This window comes from Oryzias latipes, chromosome 17 (genome assembly GCF_053564925.1).
Source record: "Oryzias latipes strain Hd-rR chromosome 17, Olatipes_Hd-rR_3.1".
In the NCBI taxonomy this organism is placed as follows: Eukaryota; Metazoa; Chordata; class Actinopteri; order Beloniformes; family Adrianichthyidae; genus Oryzias; species Oryzias latipes.
In genome coordinates, this window is record NC_136253.1 from 23,338,003 (window position 1) to 23,362,495 (window position 24,493).

The window sequence follows — 24,493 nt, forward strand, 5'->3', positions numbered from 1 at the left end:
GTAGCTTTGATAATTATATGAGGGTGTAAAATATTTAATAGCGAGCTGTTTAAAAGAGCTCGATCCAGGACAATAACAATTACAAACTGCTGACTGCTCTCTCTGCCGCGGCGCATCTCACCGCGTCTCACTTATTCTACTTTGGCTCAGCGTTGCTCCCTTTGGACGCGTCTCTTTCTGCACTTTTCTATTTGCATTTTCTGTCCCCTCTCCACAGGCAAAGGGAGGGCGGGAAAGAGTGGGAGATGATTTAAGGTAATGAGAGGAGTAAAACATCATTAGTGCAAATTAACTTTTTGTCAGGCGAGGTGATCTTGGTGGGGGCGCTTCTGCCACCGGTAGCAGCTCACATAATGGCAATTTATGCATTGACCGGCGTTGCCGTGTGTGTATGCATGTGCGTGCGTGAAGGCCACCAAGGACGCTTTCAGTCTTAAAGGACAAGACCAATCTCTTCAAAGGCTACTCTCATGCACCATGCATGTTTATATGCACAAGAGATGGCGTCTTGAGGTGAGAGGGTCTGACTGCAGGTTATACCACCACTGCTCTCAATAAAAACATGCTTCCTTTAGATATTATCTAGTTTAATGTCATGGTCTTAATTTACTTCTTGTCTTCAATAAATGTTTCATAGAATACCTCTATTTCCCCCTAATAAAATCTTTTTAGAAATGTTCTAAAGCTCTGACCCCCTCTGTCTCCATCTTTTTGTCTTCTTGCTGTGGCAGCAGATGAAGGCACGGTCATGTTTAATGCATGCGGTTTGTGTTGCACTCAGGAGCGGCAGAATGGGCTCCAGTCCATTAATTAGTAACAAATGGCCGTTGGAAACAAGACAGGCCCAGCACAGGTCAACTAGCTCCAAGGTCTGGAATGATGTGGACATTGATGTCTGCCCTGGGCCAACAACTGTCTGCAGCTGGGCTTCACACCCAGTCTTGACTGACTCACGGTGGACACTAAAAGAAACACAACCGGCTCTGAATTACTCACTGGAGCAACCAGAGAAGAATGTTTAAAAAAGACAACTAGTAATGAAATAAATCAAGTAAGATGACCTTTTTTTACCTATCCAGGGAATCAAATTGTGGGATTATTATCTTTAGTTCATGTATCTTTGATTACAAAACTCCCAGAACTTACATGACCCCTTTTCTACTTCAAGCTCAATAGTGGCTGGATGGCTCACTTGGCTGCATGTGGGACTGACTCGTGGGGAAACCAGAATTCTTTTCCCAGGGGGGAGCGATGAGCTTCATCCTGTGTAGGTCCGTGGGGCAAAGACCCTTAAAGCTACTGCCTAGTTATGTAGCCACAAGGGGTCCCCATGTGCCGGTCTACAGTCCAGATAAAATATAGGATGGTGTCAGGAAGGGCATCTAGCGTAAAAATCTCTGCCAAGCCACCTGTGGGAATCAGTGAAAGCTGATTCACTGTGGTGACTTCTGAAGGGACATGCCGAAAGGGGAACAAGAAGAACATTTCTACTAAGAAAAAAATATTTAACTAAATTTCTTTTCAAATGACAAATAATTCAAATGCAATGTAGTGTGATCTATATTCACCAGTCTACCCAGCATTGATGCACAATTGTTTTTTGCAGAGACTTCTCGGAAATTTCCAGAACACTGCATTCTGAAATTGATGATTTGGACACCTCTACAAAATGGCAAAGTCCCATGTAGTGCACTAAGTAGTGAGTAGTGATGGAATGTGGACACAACCAAAGTTTTGGAGGCCCGTGTTTCAAAATAAAATACTGTATCCATTACCTTTAAGATAAACTTTTAATAATATCCAGTTTCTATAAAATGTGCCAGGTGGAGTATGCAGGAGGCTGCTAGCATGCCTCAATTGTCTGGGTCTTTGACAATCAGAAGGACTTGTTTTTTAGTTCCTTTTTTGGAGGGATTATTTTTACTTCCAGAAGTAAAAAAAAAAGTCCATGGTCAGTCTAATTTTGAGAAAATCTGAGAACGTTTGTCTGTCCTTTTTTGCCTTTTTTCCCCAATTGCTGATTGTTAAGATGATCTCACACCGACCACATTGCCCCAGAAAGGGATAAAAAAAGGAGACCAAGTCGCAGCACATTAATTTTTTATGGGTGTGGGCGTCCTTGCTCTATTTTGGTCGACAGTGGTTGACCTCATTTAGTCAGGTTGACGGCTGATCTTAGTCAATTGACTCCTTTGCAGGATTTGACGCACAAAAATACAATATGTTTAACTCTGCATTAAAAAAAAACAATAAAAATGAAAGAAAAAAATGATTATCTTGACAAATTTCCAGAATAAATCCCTTCCTAAATAAAAAAATGATGTTTGGGTTGTTTTTGCAAAAATAAAACCATGGAGCTTTCTGCATTTTGTAGACTCTGTGCAAAGGATATCAGTTAATTAACCAGTTAGAATAAATTATTTGTAATTACCACTGCAGGGCTGTAATGCAGAAAGTGCAAGGAGGAATAAAAAAAAGGGGGTTGGGGTGGCGATGAAATCAAGTATGTTAATCAAGCTTTGATGAATTGTCGGCGTTGATAGAAAACAGGGCCTCCTTGTGAATCCCCAGTGCATTCCTCTAACAGCAGAGTGGGAGGAGAGGACAGAATTAATTCTATGAAGTGAGCTGGCAGCGAAACACTGTATGTAAATAAGTGCTGGAGGTGCTGTGTGTTATGTGTGCCTTAAAGCCAGTGTGTTCCATTGGAAAAGCAAAGTACTAATTGATTAACAATATGTCTTGATATCTGTATTACGTGTAAAAGGGATAGATTAATATTCTATGCAAAGATGCTGCATCTTTAGTGTGTTCTTTGTGTCTCCGATTAACTACCTATACCCCTCCATTGAGATGTTGTGGCAATGACATATCTTAATCTACTTAGTTAGCGGGCCAGGGATCTTTAGTTAACGGATTATCAGCCAGATTTGAGTAATAGACTCCCCATTTAGCTTTAATGCATTTTGCATAGAGAGCAACTACCCCTCATCACTCTTTAAGATAAATCGGCTTAACGGCCACAAGAATAAAAAAAAAATAAAAAAAATTCTAAAGATGTTAGCTTGCTAGCATATGCATGAATCATAGAATTTTGCAAATTGAGGCTAAAACTCAATGCAAGGGCGTTACAATATAACAAATAATCATATAATGAACAGTAGAGCACTCAGCTAAGCTATATTTTTATCTGTAGTCTCTCTTATGAACTTAGATTGCTCATTACAGTGCTTTTTCATTTTTGGAACCTTTTGAAATTAGTTGTTTGATTTTTTTTATTAAAAGTTTCTACCTTTCTTTAAAAAAAAAACATCTCTGAGCTCATTTGGCAAAGAGATAAAATGATGGCTTTTAGACAATTAAAATTGCCACCACACCTCTGCATACATTTTTATTGAATCTGGGGGGTTTTCTCCTTAATTGTTGCTTCTTCGTTTATGGATTTACTGCTGTATTCATCTATTGACAACCCCATCTGTGTTTCTGTATCTGCTGTTGCCCACCTTCTGTTATCGTGTCTGTGTTGATTTAACTTGTCTTTTTACTTAGAAACCATCAACCTGAATAAATATTTGAATTAGCCTAAAAGGCTATAATCACATATATATGCATTTTTTTATGTTAAAAAAAGTAATGTTGTCTTAAATGAACAAACAAGCAAACAAACAAATTATTTAACATAGAAACTACAATTGGAGGTCCACAGGCTTCTTGCTCTGCTCTATTCTGATGCATCCACTTGCGGACGGCTGGATGGCTCTAAGATTGCTCGCTACTTTAATTGCACTGGTTGTTATGTTGGGAAGGGCTGCGAGCTTGCAGGAGAGACTATAAACAGAGGGATGACAGGAAGTAGGGGTGGGGTTACTCCTCGGCAACAGTTCCGCCCTCAACTTCTAATGAACTACTAACGTTCTGCAGAAACTATGTTCTAGAAAACGACACAAGTTTTTTGATTTAGGCTAAAAAATGGTATAATCACAACCAAAAGACCACTGGGAACATTTTCTTAACATCAGAGGGGACTTTAACTAAAGATGTATACATGTCTTGTTTTGCTTTACATCCACTTTCCACTTGTCTACCCCCTTGTTTAATATTCACTTAGAGATATCTAAAGGTACATTCACACTGGGCCATTGAATCTGTATTAGAACGCGTTACCCTGGATAGATTGGATCTGCTCTGTTTAGCAGATCCAAAACAAACGGTAGTCTCAACTCCTTCAGAGGGTTCACCACAATGCAGCTTATCAGTGCCGGAGCTAGAACATTTTGTTATACGGGGGCAGGAGGGGGGCAGAAGACTTTTGAAGGATGGCAAATAAAAACAGCAGAATGGAAGGCCATTACAAATGAAAGGATCAAAAATGCACATCCGTCAAATATAGATAAAACACGTAATTTCAGGGGCTCAAACTTTCAATAAAATAAACTGCTTCTGTTATTTTTGCAATGCTTAAATAAGCTTGAATTGATGATTTCTTAATATTTATCAATAATGATAATATTAACTCAAATAATGGGGGTCGGGGGGGGGGGGGGGGGGGGGGCAAAACTTTCTGCTGAGGGGGCAGCTGCCTCTCTTGTCTCCCCTGTAGCTCCGCCCCTGCAACTTAATAACATTCAATCAAAGTAAATTAAACCGATTATGTGATATACGCATCACTTTCAGTAGAAAAAAGCACAGAATGTGATGTTGAAGAACAGAAAGGTGGAACTTGTGATCAACCATCAAAGGCCAGAATTACCTGCAACTGTGCTGTTGTTGTTTTAATCACAGCAAGGAGTCAGAATAAAACCCCTAACAGGTGGGGAGCTACACAATTCTTCTAAGACTCAAAAGTGCAGTGTGAAACCAATGAAGAAGTAACTAAAAGTGTAAAAATATTTTGGAGTTCTCTTTTCATTCGTGCCTTTTCTGCAAGAATATCTAAGTCTAAAAGAGTATTAAGAGTTAACTGTAACCAAATACTAATATCTCTGTTTTATTCTGCTCTTTAGTGCTGCTCTAAGAACCAAAAACCACACATTTGGAGGCCACAAATTCCACAATCATTTAGTCATGACAGCCAACAAAGTGACTTTGCTGTACAGAATTTGTCTTGTGTCAATATTTGGCTCTTGCGATATATATTAAAAGCAGAAGCTTTGTGTGGACACCCCCACAAACACAGCAGGAAATCCTATAAATGATGCAGACTCCATACATAAAGGCAGCCTGCATATATATCTGTGTCGGTCCCCTACCTGCATGAAAACCTAAAACTCTCCCTTGAGTTTTAATCATCATTCATCACCAGGCGTGGCTCAGTGTTTGCGTGTGTTTTTGAACAGCAAACCCACCGGTTGGGATGCTTTGTTTTCAGTTGCACAACTGATTGCATGTATTTACAAAGCCTTAGAATAACTGCACTGTTTAATGAGATATATGGTTTTAGGTGAACATGAATGTGCGTTTTGGATGTTTCATCTCCTTGCATTTTTTTCTCTTTGCCAGTGTACATGGGTGTGGGTGTGTGGGTGTGGGTGTGTGTGTGGGGGGGGGTATTGTCCACCAGGTTTGGCCCTTTACTGATTGTGTAACTTTAAGGCGGTAAAAAATAATAAAACTCTGTTGATTAACTTTTTTCTTCAAAATCAACATTAGCTCTATATTATGGAGCCTTGAACATGACATTTAAGAATAAGAAATAAACAATTTGTTGATTTGCGCAAATTAGCATTTTGTTGGCACAAATTAGTATTTTGTGTGCACACATAGGCATTTCGTTTGCACAAATTAATATTTTCTGCACACAATTATCATTTTGTTTGCACAAATTAGCACTATAACATGACGTGCTAATTTTTACCTACAAAATTCAGATTTCTGTCCACAAAATACCAAACTGCAGATACAAATTAGTATTTTGTGTCCATAAATTATTAAAGGGTACAAAAAATACTAAAATACTAATTTGTGCACGCAACATGCAAATTCTAACCTATAAAATACTGATTTCTGCATACAAAATGCTGATTTGTGGCCACAAATTGGTATTTTGTGCCATCGGCTGCCTGGGAACTGTGGGGCGAGGATAATTTCCTCTCAATTATCATGTTATCTTTGTCTTTTCTTTGACAAAGAATTCAATAAAATTTAACTGATCAAACTGATGTTTTTTTTTTAAAAGAAGTAAATGGCTAACTAGATATCTTTTAGTTATGCAAAAATCATAGTGAAGCTTGAAAAAAGAGAAATGCCCTTTAAATGGTCTAAGAAACAGAGAGAAGGAAAATACGGGTGTTAGTGCAACAGTGATAGCAATGACATATATTTTTATTGTTTATTCCAATTTATATCAATATAAATTATGAGAATGTGCTTGTTTGGTTAGTTGATTCATAGATTTTTATTAAAAAACAATTCTTTCTGTAATTTTGGGCTTCAGTCTGGAACACCACCCCTCCAGCTTTTGAGAAGACCTACTCCCACGGTACCCATGTGCTTTCATATGCAGACCGTTTTACCAGTTTGTAAAGGTTCGGGTTAATGTTGTCCAGTATTTAAGCGGGTCATCTCCTCTGGAGAGGTAGGGCTCAATAATGCAGGACCACCATCGTGTATTCTGTTCTTTCACTGTCTTTTTCTTGTGCTGCACCTGCAAAAAAACAAAGGTGGCTAAAAGCTCCCATTACTAGTTCTGGTTGGGTTTCACGGCTGGTATAGCTGCTTCTGTCCCTGCCTGATAAAATATGCAAAATCACTGAAGAGTGTTTGGATTGTTTTGGAAACAAGAAGATTTATCAGTGGCTCAGCAGTTGCCCTGGCAAAGGCGTCTTGGTGCGTTGGTCGAGTTTCTGACGTGAGATGCTGAGATAGTGGCCGTTGCCATGACATGTGACATGTTCTCCCCTTGACATCTTGTTTGTGTTAAGTGTCGCAAGTCGAACTGCTGTTGGACTGCTCAGATTTGTAATTTTCAACAGACCCAACCCTTCAAAATTACAGTGAGCTGCTCAACACGTAGGCCTGATGTCAAGAGGCCTCGTTTCTGTGGTCACGTGACTTTGATAAGCTTGGAACAACAGCTCATAACACCACTGCCGGAACTTACAGTTCATGAATCGAGCAGAACATTCCAACTAATGAGCCTTCTGTGGCCACAAATCAGTAGTATGAATAAATAATACTAATTTGCGATCACAAAATGCTAATGTATTCTCAAATTGATTTTTTTCTAAAAAGCTAATTTGAGGCCATGAAATACTCATTTGTGAACACAAAACGCTAATTTATGGCCACCATTTAGTACTTTGAAGGAACTATTTCTTTTATTCGTAGATGTCATGTCCAGAGCTCCGTACTATTTCTTGGAATTCCTCCAAAAATCACTCCTTTTTTTAATCAAACTTTAATTACAACAATCTCAAATTGGCTTAAAAAACTCTTTGCACCGTTTGCCGTTTCAAATCCTCCAGTGTAACACAAGCTCCAACACCTTGAGTTCTGCTTTTGCGACTAGTAAACCACAGATTTGACAGTTTTACTATAAGCTACACCCTCTTCGATTCCTCCTCCGCAAGAAATGCATGTATTTGTGTTTTGCAAATAAGTAAAAGATGCATATAAAAAAATACCTCAAGTCTTTTTTTTGTTTTTGTTGCTTTTTTTTTGCCATAACACACAAACAGACAAAGCAGCCCTGAGTTCACCACTGCAATCGTACACAGAACTTCTCCTGTCTGTGTGACACGCACAGTTTGTTTGGTAGTTTTAATTTGACAGGGCTCTGAATAGAGCCACACACACACACACACACTGGGACCTGCACACACCTTTAATTTGACAGCGTCTAACAAGAGCCTGCTGCTTGTCAAATGTTCTCCAGTGGCAGCAGGGATCTGCAGAGCAGAGGGGGTTCTGTTCAAGGACATCTGTGAAGAAAAACACACACACACATGCACACGTGCACAGTCTCCAGCACTGACATACTCCGGCTTTGAATAGGCTGCACACACGCTGAGGGGTTTCCACACTGCCGATGCTCTTGCTCTTCTGCTTTCCTCTCTTTATCTAGCATTCCATCTCTTTATTGCTGCTTTTGGTTTTAAGCACTGGGCTGAGGGACTGAGATAGACCACGGGGGGATTTTGATGACGGCTTCCCCTGTTTGGTCCAGCAAGCTGATTCCCCTCTGCAGCCCTCACACACAGACGCATCAATTTTCCCTTCACTCTCCCATCCAAACACCATGAGACCTTTTAAAGTTACTCAAAGGCAGATCCGACTTTAGTAGCAATCCTCTGGATTTCATCCCATTGAAGGCGTTAGCGTGCACTCGTGACACATTTGCTTCTTCTGTGTGTGCACCGGGGAGCAGCCATGCTGTCTCCAATGCGATTTCCGCGGGATACTTTGCTCATTAGAGGGATGAGAGTGCGACTTGAGTGACTTATCATTGGCTCCCTGCTCAACTCGGTCTCAAGACTGGTCCTGCAGAGTGGGAAGAAAATGTGTCGGATAAAGAGCAGCGGGAAACACCCCCAGACGAAATGATTGTGAGAATATGATTTGTAAAGACTTTTTTTTTTTTACAGGAAAAAGGTATAGAACTAGAAACTTATATTGTAGAAAACTTCTAGAAATCTTCGTAGTTTGCAGCAAAAACCAAGAATGTCAGCCGAAAAACCAAAATGTCACCCATTATTATTAAAAGAAAATCAGTGAAAATCAGCAGAAGGGCAAACATTATCCATTAGATCATATCTTTGACTTTATGTCTTTCCCTGTGTATGCCTCTGTCAGATAAAATGCACATCCGCTTCCAACGATCTAGAAAGCCGGATCACAGCAAAGCATCCAAAATGTCAACATGTACATAAATGCGACTCTCCAATTCGCAGTGACATTAAACCGGGGAGAAAATTGTTGCAGAGAGTTCAATTCTTTGCATGATAACCAGCGATCCGGGGAGCAGAAGGGAAACATTAACCTGTTTTAAGTCTGCGATTGTATTTTTCGATAAATTCGGCACAGGCGTTGCTCCGTACAGGAGAGGTCTTGTGATGATGAAAAACTGCAGCGGATTATTTGAATCCTGTAAATCACACCTAAAAGTCACAGTGTAAAGCCAAGGCCTATGAAACTATCAGCCCGTAATAGAGAACGCAGACGATATGTTACTGCATTGCCAAGTGCTACCACTTAATACCATTAATCTTGGTGCTTTTTTTCCTCCCCATCACCACCTCTTCATCTCCTTTTCTCTCCATCTCTTTGTTGGTGTGCTCGGCGTCCTCTAAAAGTATGGATCTTGACCGCAGCCATTTTCCGCAGAAGAGGGAAAGGCTAAAGAGAAAGCACTGACCCCTCTTCGCTGCAATTTTCCCCTCATCAACTTGTAAGACTTCATTAACTTCCATGGAGGTAATTTCTTCTTTCAATGCTTTTGTGAAGGAGGCAGGGCTGAGGGTTCGGATGTTTTCCTCCCATTTTGTGCTTTTCTTTCTCCTTTTTTTTAAACAAAAAAAAGATAAAGTCTGACAAAACCCATTTCCAACGCAGTTTTCTACCTCTTTACAGTCATTTAGGGAAAGAAAATCTGCATGAAAAAGGGATTAATAATACTGTAAATAAAGGGAAAATGTTTCACTGTTAAAACAATGTTTAAAAAACATAAATACATTTTAAAACACCCCATGAGCCAAAAAAAAGCTCAGTATTGGGTTGTAACCTGATGGAAGTGAGGCTGCTGCTAGTTGAAGAAGCTAAACAGCAGTAATTGTGAGTCAATGCTGCCCTCTTCAGGAGCCTTCATGTCCCTGTTTGAAAGGAAACGTCCCAGGTGTTTTATGATTTCTCCTTTTTATCTCTTTGTTACTTCTACATTATATCTGTCAATTGCTTAACTGCCGAGTTGTGTCTAATATACTTTAAACAATTTGTTAAGGCTAAATTGTTGGATTTTTCCCTCTCTAAGCGATTTCTTAGCATCTTCACAAGTTCAAATATCATTTAACCCTCGTGCTATCTTAGATGACCCCACCCTTACATTGACGTGTTCTCCCTACCATGACAAAGGTGGATAAAGGTGGAAAGATTTCATGTAATCCATGGAGACCAGTGAAGATCACAAATCATTGAAGAAAAAGGTTCAGCACACTGTCTAGTGGGTCTAGATGACCCAACTCCCAATGTTAAAGTGTCTAGGATAGCACAAGGGTTAAGAAAGGGTAATTGAAGTTTTGAAGATCAACATTGGAAACAAAAACCCACAAAACATGAATAATAAAAAAAATCTAAACAAAACCAACCCTTTCTATTGTGATCTAAATACCAAACTTCAGAGTAAAAGAGCAGCAAAAAGCTGCCGCGAAAATCTTAAAAATAAAAAATGAAATTAAAATATCTGTGTACTAAAATTTTATTTAATAAATGAAGATTAAAATAATAATACTTTGAAGAAAAAACACGTAAATGTGTTAAAAAAATACATTAATAAAAAACAACAATTCAGAGGTTAAAATTAATTAAGTGTTGTGCCTATATTATATATCTATGAAATTCCTTAAAAAAACTGCATTTTTATTCGATTTCTTCTGAAATGCTTACACCGTCAGTGATGCACAGTTGTTTTTGTAAAACTTTTCATTAAAAAGCACGGAGGGAAACATTGTCAGTGTCTAAGAACGGCAGCCCACGTCCTGTGCACTCCAGTAAGCGATGTTCATCTGTCTGTGCAGACGTGGAAACGTTTCTCTTTCTCTCTTTCCTCTTAGCATCTCTTCATGATACATGAAGTACCACCAGCGCTTGGCTTGTGGCAGAGGCAAATGCCAACTGCTTGCTCTTCCAAATGTCAGAATCTGACAAGCTGCAGACATTCAATAACCATCCCTACTGGGCGATTTCCGTCAAGCATGCCACAGTCCCTCATGTCTCCTGACAAGGCTCCACTGAAGAGGCTGCATTTTATCTGGCGGTTTCCTCCTTAGGACGCCCTCTAGTGGTGGAATGTACCAGCAGCCTGCAGTCAGGCTTTTTGGTTGTCAAAATGTAAACTCCTACTTTTTTACATAGACTCTGACAAATACCTATTAAACAATAGATTCAAATTTTTAGCCTAAGAAAGAAAATGAAGTACGGTTATAAGTAAAATATTTGCTTTTCCTAAAGAACGTAGCAACAAAATGAAAAAAAAAAACATTTAAAAGCAAAGAAAACAGCTCACATTTTCTTTTTTGTTTAGTTTTTTTTAAACTATTAAAGGTTTGGATTTCACATTTTGACAGGTTGATACTTTAAAATGTTGTATTTTTAACCCTTTTTATGCATTTCCTTACTACTTCCTTACTACTTTCAAATTTGCTCTAATAACTTATCTTTAAAACTCTTGCCTGGCATCTATCTTTTGAGAAAAACCCCAACTTCAGCTCTTTTATTCTATTAGACAATATTTCTACAATGAACCTGAAACTCTCCAAAAATCATATTTTTTTTTTTCTCAAACACATAGAGACAAAATAAAAATGTATACATCTGAAAATAAAGCAAAAACGAGGTTAAAACTATGTACAAAATATATAATATAAAGAAGCAGGCAAAGCTTCAAGAAACTACAAAGATGATGACATTACCATAAAAAACAATTAATGGGACCAAAGTTTTCTTATCTTTCATCTTATCTAAATGTCAAAATTCGCAAATGACTCTAAAACGCACGGTTTGGAGGACATTTAAAGGACGTTTTGAAATGATTTTGCGATGGCTACAAAACCAACAGCTCGGTGAGCATTTTGTCCCAACATTTTTCAAAGTTTCCAACAAGCCGAGAAAAAAACGTGTTTTTTTTGAGCGACCTTCACGAAATTTCACACACCTGCTGCCAGCTTCAGTCTACAACCACAACTGAAATTTTGGTGACCTTTGACCTAAATAAAATAAAATAAATAAAATAAATTTATACTGTATTCATCCCTCAATGGGGAAATTCTTCTCCGCATTTGACCCATCCCCTGGGGGAGCGGTGAGCTGCAGCTGAACCGCGCTCGGGAGGCAGTAGTGTTAAGGGCCTTGCCTAAGGACCCCCACTGGGTGATGTTTACTGCTTGCCATTGATATGGTAATTGCCCCCCAGTACCATTGCTTATTCCCCTCCGGGAATCGAACCCTGGATTCCTGCATGGTAGCTTGTCACCTTACCAGCTACCATGCAGGAATCCAGGAAGAGCCAGTCATCTTGCGTTGTATATGCATGTCAGGGTTCTGACTTTTTCCTTAATAAAGAGAAAAACCACACAGGAGATGACAACTTTTGCTAGACTTCTGCAGCAGGAGAATCGGTCTGTGACAGCGCGAACTGTCACAGAGGAGTTCTGCCTTCCCAGTGTCTCCAGTCTGGTTTTATTGGTGGCCAGCGTTGATAACATAAAAGTAGGTCATTCAATCAAGCAGTACAGGAACATCATATTCTTGTATAATCACAACTTTTCAGGTCATTGTTTTCTTACTAAAGATAGAACTGAGACGAACATATCATGGTGATAATAGCGTGTTAGCAAATGATAATTACATAACCCTAACAATGCACATACAAATAGATGTGTCCATTTCTATCAGATCTTCTCAGTCAGAGGTCTGAAAATGAGTGTTTTTTACCAAATGTATAAAATTATTTATTCTTGTTGGACTTTTGTTGTTCAAATCTTAAAAATTATACTTTTTCTAGTTGTTTTGAAACCTTATGCATTTCCTTGTGTTATGTATTCACCTAAATGGACCCTTATTTTCAAAGTAAAAGCTCACCATCAGTGTTTTTTCAGAAACTATACTTAAAAAAGAAAAAAGGGCAAGATAAATTGTGGTAATGTTCATTTATTAAAGGCACATAAGTTAAATGGAATACATCAGTTGTGCTTGAAATTTACATTCTTTAACAATCACTTCTCGTCACATATTAGGGATCTGCCAGTTATCGACTAAAAGAGGATTTAATTTCATAAAATAACTATTTTTCAGTCTCAACAGTAGAGTAGAATAACTTCTGTAACACTAGGAACTTTTTTAACCAACATCGTTTTACTTTTAATAATTGCAGGATATACATTTGCACGTCAGCACAACTTATCGCATTTAGCAGTTCTATTTAAAATACTTCAAAATTTGAGGGCCTTTTAAATGTTTTGTTGACAGTTCAGTCTCGTAGCTTTTGTTTTGTGCCAGACCAATAAAATAAACCCACTACAAACCTTAATAAATAAGTAAAACATCTAGAAGATGACTAGAAAATGAAAGGGGACATGTTATACCACTTTGTTTTCAAACCCACCCAAAAGCTGTCATTATGTAAAATGGTCAGATAAATACGAATCTTGTTGCATAATCACTATGCACTGTGGTCTTTTAGTTTTTTGTTATTTTGTTTAATTGAAAAAGAAAAAAAATACAATTGGAAAGACCGAGGTACTGACTTTAACTACTTTGACCAGTGATGTCATTTTTTGAGAACCACGTTTATATACTCTGGATGAGAGTGTGCTCCAAACATAAAGGAGAACTCTGTAGATCCAATAAAAACCTTGGGTGCTGATAGAAGTTCTCCACAATGTCGCTCTCTGCTTGATCACACATTATTACCAGTCTGGCTTCAGCGTTGGGCAATGTTTCATTAAATAATGCTTTAATGGAAGACGGAAACTGACTAATCTTGAACCACACACTGCAGGAAAGTTGAGTAAATCTTAAATTTCAAATTAAAAGCTTTCCTTTGTTATTGAGAACAAAATGTTACAGGTTTACCGCTGGCTACAGAAAAAAAAGGGGAGGAAAACAAGAGGCTACATCTCCTTTAAAGATCCACTCTGATGAAAATTGTGTTTTGGGTGTTTTTAACATGTTCTTGGAGCAGTTTTCTGATGACATATAGACAGAAAATGAAGCTCAAAATGGCCCTTTTGAGTATTTCTTTTTTCAAATGGTTGCAGACGGGGGAAAAAAAAAAATGCTGTTGTAATTGTGACAAAGGCTCCCTGCTCTGCATCCACACGTCACGTGTGTTCAGGGGCTAACAGCTGACATGGTAACAAAACAACTAAAGGAATTAATTTACCCAAAACTGGTATTGGCAAAAACGTGTGAGATCACTCCCTGGTGATTTCTTTACAAAGTCAAAATGCTGCAGTTGTTTTTTTTTCAAAGGTGGAGATGACAAAAAGATCTTCGTTTTCCTCGTCCGAGCTGGCATCTGGCTCAAAACGGTTTTTCTCTCAATTTTTGTTCCACCAGTAATGTTAGATTAGGGATGTGAGGGGCTGTAAGCTAGCGGGAGGTGAAGTTTTTTGATTTTGGCTCAAATTGGCATAATCATAATTAAAAGACCACTGGAAACCCTTTTAGAATAGCTTAAAAAAATGATTTGACACCAAAAAACAAAATTTTCACCTGACTGGATCTTTATAGATCTGCCAACATTCCACAGTACTTCTAAAGCAAAGATGTTTTGCACACTTTTACAATCCTATTTCCGATGTCTCAGTGAATTCCTTTCCAAGAGTCGTCTTCTTTGCAGTCATCTGTGTTTTCGTTCAGGCCTCTCAAGTCCTTCATGCAAGCAGCCAGAAAGCTGCGGCACTTGAGTGTGTACTGCTGAGGGAAATCCCGGAAATGGCTGACGTGGTGACTGGAAACAAAATCGAAGCCGTCCACCGGGACGCCCTTCCTCTTCAGAGTGTCCATGAAGCGCTCAATGTCACTGTGCCGGATCACCTGATCCGCCTCGGAGTACAGGTAGAGGTGAGACCAGCGGGGGGGGCGGTCCTGCACTGCATCGTAGTGGTTCTTGTGAATGAACTTGGTCAAGGGGTACAACGCCACCCGCAAGAGGAAAACGCTCACCGCAAAAAGCGTGAGGAGGGTGTACCTTATAAAAGGGCTGATCTGAGGCCCGAGGGTGGCCGTCAGGGCGCGGAGGGCCCCTCGGACGTTCCCACTACCTGGGGCGCTGTCTACCACGGCGCCGATGATGCACAGCGAGCTGAACTGTTTGTCGCTTTGCAGCAGCTCTATGATGTAGCGGTACAGCATGAAGCCCCCGTTACTGAAGACGTGGAAGAAAACGGGGCAATTCTCCACCTCATAGTCGTAGAGGATCTCCAGCAGCTTCAAGGCCGTGTTGCTCAGCTCCTTGTAGCCAAAAGACTCAGAGATGAAGACAGTTTTTAGAGGAGCTGTGTAACGGATGGTGACGCATCCCTACAGGTAAAACAAACAGGGAAAGAAGTGTGATGGTTCTGTACACAAAAAAAGGGGATCTGGGATTTGTAGTTTTATTATTTGTAGTTATTGACCTGCTCACTGTAGATGGAGCTGTATTTGGAGAGATGCTTGTCTTTGCAGCCAGCCCAGCCCAGCAGGATCACAACTGGCTCCTTTGTCCCCTGCCAGTGTCTCTCTGAAACCAGCAGCATAATAACACAGCAGTGCGTTAGCACAACAAGCTAGCTCATTTATCTGTGGTGACGTTTCTGTTCCTTCCGGCTGAAGAAATAAAACCTAAGTCCCAATAAAGTAAAACAAAAACGAACAAAAAAAATGCATTATTTACAATAAAAGCCATGCTGACCTGAGGTGCTCGCGTCAGGAAACACGATATTGTAGTCAAAGTCGTCGGCTGCCATTTTTAAATGCTATAGCTTCGGCTGTCGTTCTGTCATCTGGTCGATCTATGCAAATCTAAAAACAGTCAATTTAAAAGAACGGTTTTCAAAAACGTGTGAGACACAGCAAGATGGATCCCAGCTGATAGCAACAAGATCGACTGTGCCGCCTGTGATGAGCTAAAAGCCGTGGCTTTAAGATGAGACTGACATCCGCTAGATCACAGCCGGAAGTGGCACTTTTGCTTTTTTTTTCTTAAAGCATAACTCGAGGCACTCATTTTTCTTATGTTGCTGAAAAAAAAAGTTACCAGCCAATAATATTCATTTTATTTATTGAAAAAAAATGGAAGATTTTTTAATACTTTTTTGAAAATGTACGTGTGCTATTTTAAAATATTGGCGTGTAGAAAAAAAATATTAATGCCAGAATTTTAAGAGACAGCGAGTTTCACATGTCAAATAATAGTTGTGTAATTTAATGTCATGGCTTTTTGCTGGCGCGCGCTCTCATCCAAACGCTATTTAAAAACAAAACTTTATTGACAAATATTACATATACAGAACATCCTTCAACACTCCAGTAAAAGAACAGCAGATTACTGAATTTGCTAGGAGGCTGAAAAAGAGAAAGAAGCAATAATTCTTAAAAACTAAAAACCTATTTACTAAAGTATCAAATGAGACTAAGCTTCTAAAAGAAAATCTTTTACCAGCTTTTCTGTAAGTGCAGGATGATTCAAGACTTTTACAACATAAACGCTTCGAGCGACAGTTGTCTGTCTGCAACAGAGAATGGCAAGTGTGTCTTCTTTGTCTTATTTTGTTTTGTTTTTGCCTTGTTTTTTCATCAAACAGCACAAATATAGATTTTTTATAATCTGTTCCCCATGTTTAAAATGTTACATGGTTTCTATGTCCATTGATTTTTTATTTTGAAAGGACGGGATAATGTTATTGTTTTAATAATGCTCAGATTTGTCCCTTTTTAAGTCTAATTTTGTATTGGCAATTAAATAAACACAAAAAGACTTAATGAGTCTTTAATTAACCACTTGCTCTAAAAGGTGCTTTTTGTAATGTGTTTTTATGTGTAATAAATCTACTTTGCTAACCAAAATAATCAACTAAGTTAAAGCAAATTATTGAAGGAGTAAAGTTTTTTTAAGGTGCTATATTTTGTATAACAACATGAAGTTAAATTTCAATAACATTCAATGTCCAATTGAAATTTCAAAATAAAATACTTGTTTTGTCGCAAAGCTGCACCTGCTCTGGTGTTCCAGGGTTTTGCTTTTACATCTTTAACACTCTTCCAGATATACATACCATGGATAAACCAAACCAAAAATATCAACACAAAGTCAATGACAGTTGAATAAAACAGAAGCCAATTGCATTTATTTTCATTTTTTAACATCTTTAGAAAATGCAGCTGAATTGAACAAAACCAGGTCTTTTCTGATGACATGTTAAAAATTAACCATGCTTCTCAGCACCTTTATGTGTAAATCAATGGCTAATAAAATGTTTGCTGCTGAATAATGCTTATATAGATGAAAAAATGAAATTATTTAGTTGTCATTCCCTTTGCAAAAATGATATCAGCCAAAATCGAATAAACATCTTTCACTTTGCAGATATTCTGTCAAAAATGCTTGTAAAAAAATAAAACCAAACACTTTTGCAGTGACATCCAAATAAAAAAGAAGTGCCAAAATCCTATTCCGTTGGAGGAATCCTGTATTTTTATTTAATGAAAAGTTAATACTAATCAGAGTGTCTGCACTACATGCTCCCACCCCACACCATCTCCATCTTCTGCAAGTGGGCCTTGGATGATTTTGTGAATGTGCTTTTTACCACATTGAGAGGAGCTGCTTTGCCGCTCAGATAGACCTTATTAAGACAAGCAGGAAGACATGACTGCTCTTTCTCATTTTCGCCAACTTCAGAGTCCTCCTTCTTGGAGAGAGCGCAGGAGAAAGCGAAGATATAAGCCGTCATGTAGGCATCGAACCCCGCTCGATGCGTGCCTGTGTCGGCTTTCTTCTTTTGGGCCTTGACGGAGCGGTCGCTAAGCTTTTCCTCGCTTCCTTCTTCTGGTTTGCTTTCCTCCGCTGTGCCCGTTGTCGGGCAGTTTTGGAGTTCCGCTCCGCCGTCTTTTTCAGCGCTCAGGCTCTGCTCTTCGTCCGGTTTGGCCTCGCTTTCTCCATGTGGCAAATCATCTCGCCGTGTCTCGGTTGTCGTGTCCTGCTTGTCACCTTCTGGATCCACCTCCATGTTTGGTATTTTGTTTAGAGGGGCGCCGTCAAAAACTGCAGAACCCTCTGCAGTCGCTCCTCCACCTCTCTTTTTCTCTCGCTGTCTCTTCCTCTTCTTTCTCTTATCGTCTTTGCATTTCTCATCCTGGAGAATGATCAGGTCTGTGTCGTGGGATAATGGACACTTGGTGCCGTTGGGACACCAGCCGAAGGCCTTACAAAGACAAAGTATTTACAGATCAGGCTTTGTGCACGTCATACTTGGCAATATGTCAAGTATAAACACTTTAACTTCAACATTGAATTAGACATAGAAGTATGATACGTAAATATACTATAATACATATATTTTAATTTTTTTGTAATTTGAAGTGAATAAAAATTATTCTTGTCAGACCAATAAGGTTTTAAAAAAATGCTTATTATGACAGAACTAATAGAAATGTGAGTGTGAAGCACTCAGAATGATGTCATGGAATTTAAGCATGGTGGAGGTGGAATCATTGTCTGGGATAGTGTCTCTTAAGCCAGTGGTCCCCAACCTTTTTGTCACCGTGGACCGGTACAACGCAAGACACGTTTACCACGGACTGTTGGGGGGGTTGAGGTGCAACGCAAGGCACGTTTACCGCTGCCTGTTAAAGGCAGATTTCCCTTTTTTTAGCGGGTGGAGGTTCCTCTTCTGTCCCTTCATTGGACCATTTCACCTTGTCAAAGCAACTTTCTAAAGAAGTTTGTTTTTTGCTCATTTTGGTTGTTTGGGTTTAATTTTAGCGGGGTGTATCACGTGATGTTTGGTGTCGCGACTTTGACGTGCATTAAGTGTGACGGATGTAACAGAGAGAATCCGGTCACTTTTCAAAATAAAACGTTTTTTTCGTAAAAAATAACAATAAAATGGAAATTATTTTTTCTTTCTGTGCGTCCCGGTGCCAAAATTTCCCGCGGCACCGGTGCCAAGTGTCCTGCGGACCGGTGGTTGGGGACCACCGTCTTAAACTACAGACACACTGGGCATGTGTGAGTTTAATGACGCTAGTCCAAGCAGGGAGGGGCTGCTTCATCTATTTCTTCTTCTTCTGTCTACTAGTGCATGTCAGCAAAATGTCAAAGTCAGCTCTATTCTGATTTACAAAAGAATTCATGTCATAATTCCAGCCAGACAAAATCACTATTATTAATTTCTCTTTCACAATCGATTTTCAAACCGTTGGCATTTTCGTGAATGACAAGGAACGCCATCAAAACGTTCCTACCACATCCGAGCCCCTGACGGGTTTAAATTGCGAAGTGCGTTCACGTTGTGGGTACATCCCAAAAAACGGACCTAGAAACTGGTGCAGCTACCCAGGAACCCGAGAATTTTAAACACAGAAGTCTGAAACGTGCGTTCATGTTGACTTTTCATTGTAAGTGGGCGGTGTGAACGTAACTTTAGGCGGTGCCAAGGGAAATGGTAGATTCCGGAATCAAACAAACACGAAGATTTTCCATTATTTGCCATCAACTTCACTCACCTTTTTAGCTATTTTTACTAGAGAAGCCAATTTAGTTTTTCTAAATATGGGTATAAAAAATCCCTACTAACAAGCCCCTCCCCCTGTATTTTGTTCAAATGGTAAATAGCGTATACTTAAATAGCGCTGTTCTACCTACAAGGCCCAAAGTGCTTTACAGTCACAGACCCATTCACCCAGTCCCACGCTGGTGGCGGCTCCGCTGCCGAACACTGGCGCCAACCTCCCACCAGCAGCAAGGAATGGTTCAGTGTCTTGCCCAAGGACACATTGACTCATGGGCGTGCAAGGCTGGAATTGAACCTGCAATCCTCCGATCATGGGTCGGCCGCCCTACCGCTGCACCACGGCTGCCCTGTTCACTCATACGCTAAACAGTCGGTTATATTTCAGTGTTGCAACAGCCCAAAAGTGTTAAAACCTCAAATTGAAATCTTACAGAGAAGCGCTGGCAGACTTCAGTCTGTTCCTCTGAGGACGCCACCGCCGGACACTCTCGGTAATCCACATACGTGGACATGTGACCAGCATACTGACAGAAGCCAATGTGGAGGTGAGGTCCAGGCGCTCCCGAGCTGACACCGCGGCTGTTATCCAGCTTACTGACAAGAGAAGAGCAAGGTGAAGAAATTCACTACATGATTCAAAAAAAGAGCTTTCCTGAAATGGCAAACATAAACAAAGATGACTTATGCCCAGGTTTAGATTTAATAACCATCGGCCATCGGATGCATCAATACCCCAATCGATATTAGGAAAACCTGCGATATTAATGATCGATATTGCGATGACAATATAAATGGCAACACATGAACAAATAGCAAAACAACCAAAAACATAATTTCCATTTCACTGCAACAGTTAATTTAAATATCTGTCAACATAACTTAAACTATACTCCAAATGAACCTCGTCTACATATTGAACGAACATCTAACACAAAGGTGGGCAATGATTTTGACTGACAGGCCACATGGGGTTCTGATATTGGATAGAAGGGCCGGTCCAGCAGCAGATGAGTGGAGTGAGAAAGAAATAACATGGAATCTGGATGAAAACATTTGGATTGAAAATTATATTTTAAAACAGAGCATTCTAGAGATTTTATGTTAAAACTTTGTTCTCAATTTAGAGCCAATTGCACCAATGGCTTGATGTTCCCCATGTAAAACTTAGAGGAATGCTGCGTTCATGTGGTGTTTGAATGATAGGAAGAATGAAAAATCAACTAATCTTCCAACACCACATGGATGCTAGAGCAGAGTCCCCAAACTTTTTTCTTGTGAGGCCACAAGAACTCTTTTTCTTTAAACTTGTTTGATTTTTCTTGTAAAGCCCCACAATAACTTTTTAATAATTCATGATTCTTTTAATAAAATTAATAACACTATTTAGGAAATAAAAACTACCAAATAACTGTGATTTTTCAAAGACAAAAAGTCAGGGAAAAACATACTGATTTATTTAAAAGAATAAACAATAAATAGTGGATCCTCTCCCGTCATTTTCCCGCTGAGACTTTGAGGGCTGCAGCTCCTCACACTTCTCACAGTTTGCGCTCAAACTCAGCAGCTGTGTCCTGCACGTCTGTTTCTCATCCAGTAATAATGAAAAAAAAGCACATTTCTTTGTCTCCTGCTAATCATGTATGTGCGTTACCTTTTCACCACAACAGAGTTCCTCGTTTATTGCAGGAGTTACGTTCTAAAAATAACCATGATCGGTGGAATCCATGGAGTCTGATTACAGACGTTTATGGCAGTAAAACTCCTCACTGTTCACTTTCTACACTGTTCTCAGACAGACATGAACATTTTAACCCTTTTCTCTTGTTTAAATTCTCAAACCTTCATAGAAATCAGGATCTTAGAATGAAAAAGATCTGATCGATCACAGATTTCTGTAGATCTGAAGAGCTCCGTGTTTCTGTACAGCAGACATGGCACAGAGGAGATTGATTGACAGGGTCTCCAGCCAATCAGGACACAGAACAGGGTGCGCTCTGTAAAAAAGCAGCAATAATCGCTCTGAAAGAACGAGCTAAACCGGGAAAGATGAACTTTTTCCCGGTTTAGATTTTAGAGGGATTCAGGTTGGAGCACAGACTGCAGAAGGGGGGAATAAAATGTCACGTTCTTGATCGTGTGGCTAGATAAAACAAAAAAAACATGGGTCTCTGATATTGTTCAGTGGGTCGGACAAAACATGGAGGTGGGCCAGATCCAGCCCAGGGGTCATAGTTTGCCCACCCCTGATCTAACATAAAAGGGCTCCATCCGATTGGTCAAATGCATAAATTGATTTATTTGATTCATTAAATACTTCAGGCTGCCATAAGATTGTATTTGCACATTTAAGGATACGTCTTTTGTGACATGCATCGTGCACAGCTTGATACTACGATAACGATAAATTTGCCATTTATTGTGCAGGCCTGATATAAAGCTTGTTTTTCATATGCAAAGATTTTCAAAAGACGCTTACATCTATGGAAAAATCTTTGTGGTTATTTAATGGTGCATATAATATTGTCCAGGCACAAGCCGCTATTATTCCTTTCTCCTCCACGATCGATTTTCAAACTGTTGGCACTTCTGTTAATTAAAAGGCATGCCATCCATATGTCACTACCAAATCCTAGTCCCTGATTGGTCAAAGTTCAGCTGGTTTAGCCTTTCAACACGGGTTCAATGGCAGCGCGTTTTGTGCGAAGAGCCAGAAAAAGTCGTAGAAACTTGCGTAGAAACTTGCGTAGAAACTTGCGTAGAAACTTGCGAATGCGATGACTTTGAACAAGAAAGTCCGAAACGCATTTTAACAAAGACTTTTTAATGGAATTGGCCGTTTGAGCGCGTGTTGCCGATGCTGGAATGAATGTAGTTTGACTAAACAAACACCAATAAAAGATAAACTAAAGAACTACTTTAAAACTGAAGAGTTAAAACAAAAAGAAACACTTGCCATTTTTTGTAGGCGTACTCCAGATAGGAGGCAGTCAGCCGGAGCTCAAACTCTGTTATGTATTTTGTGTCATAAATGCCAGCAGGAAACATGTCGGACAGGTCTGCAGTGAAGGTGGCCAGGCGTTCAGGGAGGTGGGCATAAAAACTCTTAAAGAGAAAAAAAGACCTTTCAGCACATCAGCAGCTTCAAGTGCATGCTCGGAAACATATAGGACCACGAGAAGTACTCCACTGTCATTCAACTGTTATTTTATGCTATGTCTGAAGGTCAGACATGATTTTAACCATTATTTGTAAAAGTTGTCGTTAGGAATTTACAAATGAGCAATGAAAATAGAGGATGAAATGAAATCTGCACCTGGTAAAGGAAGGCCATGTCAATGAGGCCGTTATGTAGCACCAGGGGTTTTCTGGCCCGCAGCAGTTCAGTGAATAATGCCCGGATGTGGATCCCCCGATCGTCTGATCCTCCCTGGAAAAGAAGAAAAGGGTTTCTTTGAGGTCAAATGCCAGAACTCAGAACCCATCAGGGCGGCAGGAAGCCATCCCTCACCTTGTTGTTGCCCTTGCAGTAACTGATTCCATGGCTGTACTGCTTGTTAAAATCAAACCCGTGCTGAACCAGGAACTGTACGGACTGTGGTTCTATGATGTACTCCTCAGAACACAGCAAGGTGAGATTATACACCTGGACCAGGTATGAATCCGGACTCTGAGGTGGGAGGGGAAAGAAATACGGTCTTTACTTACAAACTAGACAAAGACAAAACAGGAGAAGTGTGCTTTCATATTTGAAACTTTTTTTCTTTTCTTTTTTTTTAATTCCAAGACCAAGTGTCTCATTCACAAAATAAACAGGGCAGTCAAAAAAAAAAAATACTCTCAACATTGATAAAGTGCTAGTTGAAATGCATCGAATCAATCTTGACAGATTTTCCTCCACACTTCACATTTTCACTAAAGAATAACCTAATCAAAGATGTGTGATGACCCTAATTTTATTTATTTCTGTTTTAATAAAGCATCTTTCCATTCCATTTTCCACCGAAATTGTGTTTGCTCTTATTTTTCCAATTTATTTCTAGAAAAACTTGCATTCTAACTATTACTGTTCTTTGGGTCTCATAAAGAAACATTCCAAAAACAATAAAACCTTTCAATATTAAATGGTGAAGTTACAAAGCTGTGAAAGTGCCATTAATGTTCTATTACCCAGGACATTGTATGTCCAACAGAAAAACCTTTTTTGTGTGTTTGCAAGTTGGAAATGACAGCTGGAGATATTGTACCTTATGGTCCAGTTTCTTGAAACACGCAAATCCAAGGGAGAGGATGGAGCGAGAGCGGGCAGCGTGGCAAATGGCCTTATACCGGTCTTCTATAGATCTGAAACATGACCGCAATTATCAGAGCAAGAACCCTGGAAAATAGGATGGTTACGTAGCAGAGTTGAAATTCCACCAAACAAGCTCACAGATCATTACATAGAAATGTTAGAATAACTATGCTTCACTCACTCAGCCAGAAGGGATTTCCTGTTTCCCAATCCACTGAGCTCCTGCAACACAAGTCTGACATGACTGCACAGTTCTCAAAACACTATTCAACCGTAAGGAGGGTTGGCCAAAGCCTGGTCCCCAAGAGCCACTGTCCTGCACAACTCGCTGCTGATTTGGTGATTCCACGTCCTGATCATTGACTAAACACACCTGATTGATTTAGGCACCCCGAATATTAATATAAGACCCCGGTGGAACAGGCAGCAATGTTGTGGTTCATGAGGACCAGTGTTGGCCAACCTTAGGCGATACCAAACCTAACATGTAAAAAAAAACGTACAGTGTCCAGTGCAATAAAGCTCGATGTTTTGATTGCAACCACCAAAGCTGGCCACAGCTCCTTAAAGTTGCCGCTATGGACATCAATTACGGGGACGACCTGAGAATCAGTCATGCTTGTTTCAGTTTCACGCCTGAAACGTTTTTCGTTACAAAATCAACAACACGAAAGGCTAGCTAACGTACAAAGCTTCCTTGTAAAACAGTTTTGGCAACAAACGTCTTTTTACACGACTTTTTTGCTTTATATTCTCTACCGGGTTTGTTTTTTGC

General features: G+C 39.6%; 2 protein-coding genes across 2 annotated transcripts; both read right to left on the reverse strand.

Moving 5' to 3' along the window:
- Positions 1-12,842: 12,842 nt before the first annotated feature.
- On the reverse strand, positions 12,843-15,890 carry tmem53 (transmembrane protein 53). The gene is made up of 3 exons (XM_004079048.5): positions 15,605-15,890; positions 15,330-15,433; positions 12,843-15,234 (listed from the first exon to the last, which is right to left on the reverse strand). Exons 1-3 carry the CDS (start codon positions 15,657-15,659, stop codon positions 14,515-14,517), a joined length of 879 nt encoding a protein of 292 aa, XP_004079096.1. The 5' UTR covers positions 15,660-15,890; the 3' UTR covers positions 12,843-14,514.
- A 1,122-nt stretch (positions 15,891-17,012) lies between these two features.
- On the reverse strand, positions 17,013-24,366 carry toe1 (target of EGR1, exonuclease). The gene is made up of 8 exons (XM_011486573.4): positions 24,222-24,366; positions 23,900-23,940; positions 23,672-23,768; positions 22,936-23,094; positions 22,741-22,854; positions 22,381-22,529; positions 19,859-20,021; positions 17,013-18,116 (listed from the first exon to the last, which is right to left on the reverse strand). Exons 1-8 carry the CDS (start codon positions 24,333-24,335, stop codon positions 17,427-17,429), a joined length of 1,527 nt encoding a protein of 508 aa, XP_011484875.1. The 5' UTR covers positions 24,336-24,366; the 3' UTR covers positions 17,013-17,426.
- Positions 24,367-24,493: the final 127 nt, after the last annotated feature.

What these genes read in the sequence shown, in the direction of transcription:
- tmem53 (XM_004079048.5), bottom strand. Translation starts at nt 15,659, where the DNA reads ATGGCAGCCGACGACTTTGACTACAATATCGTGTTTCCTGACGCGAGC. An exon ending in TCCTGACGCGAGCACCTCAG is followed by an intron (nt 15,434 to 15,604) that starts GTCAGCATGGCT and finishes TGCTGGTTTCAG; the next exon opens with AGAGACACTGGCAGGGGACA. An exon ending in GCTCCATCTACAGTGAGCAG is followed by an intron (nt 15,235 to 15,329) that starts GTCAATAACTAC and finishes TTTTACCTGTAG; the next exon opens with GGATGCGTCACCATCCGTTA.
- toe1 (XM_011486573.4), bottom strand. Translation starts at nt 24,335, where the DNA reads ATGACTGATTCTCAGGTCGTCCCCGTAATTGATGTCCATAGCGGCAAC. An exon ending in GCTTTATTGCACTGGACACT is followed by an intron (nt 23,941 to 24,221) that starts GTACGTTTTTTT and finishes CTTGTGTTGCAG; the next exon opens with GAGCTCAGTGGATTGGGAAA. An exon ending in AGGAAATCCCTTCTGGCTGA is followed by an intron (nt 23,769 to 23,899) that starts GTGAGTGAAGCA and finishes GTCATGTTTCAG; the next exon opens with ATCTATAGAAGACCGGTATA.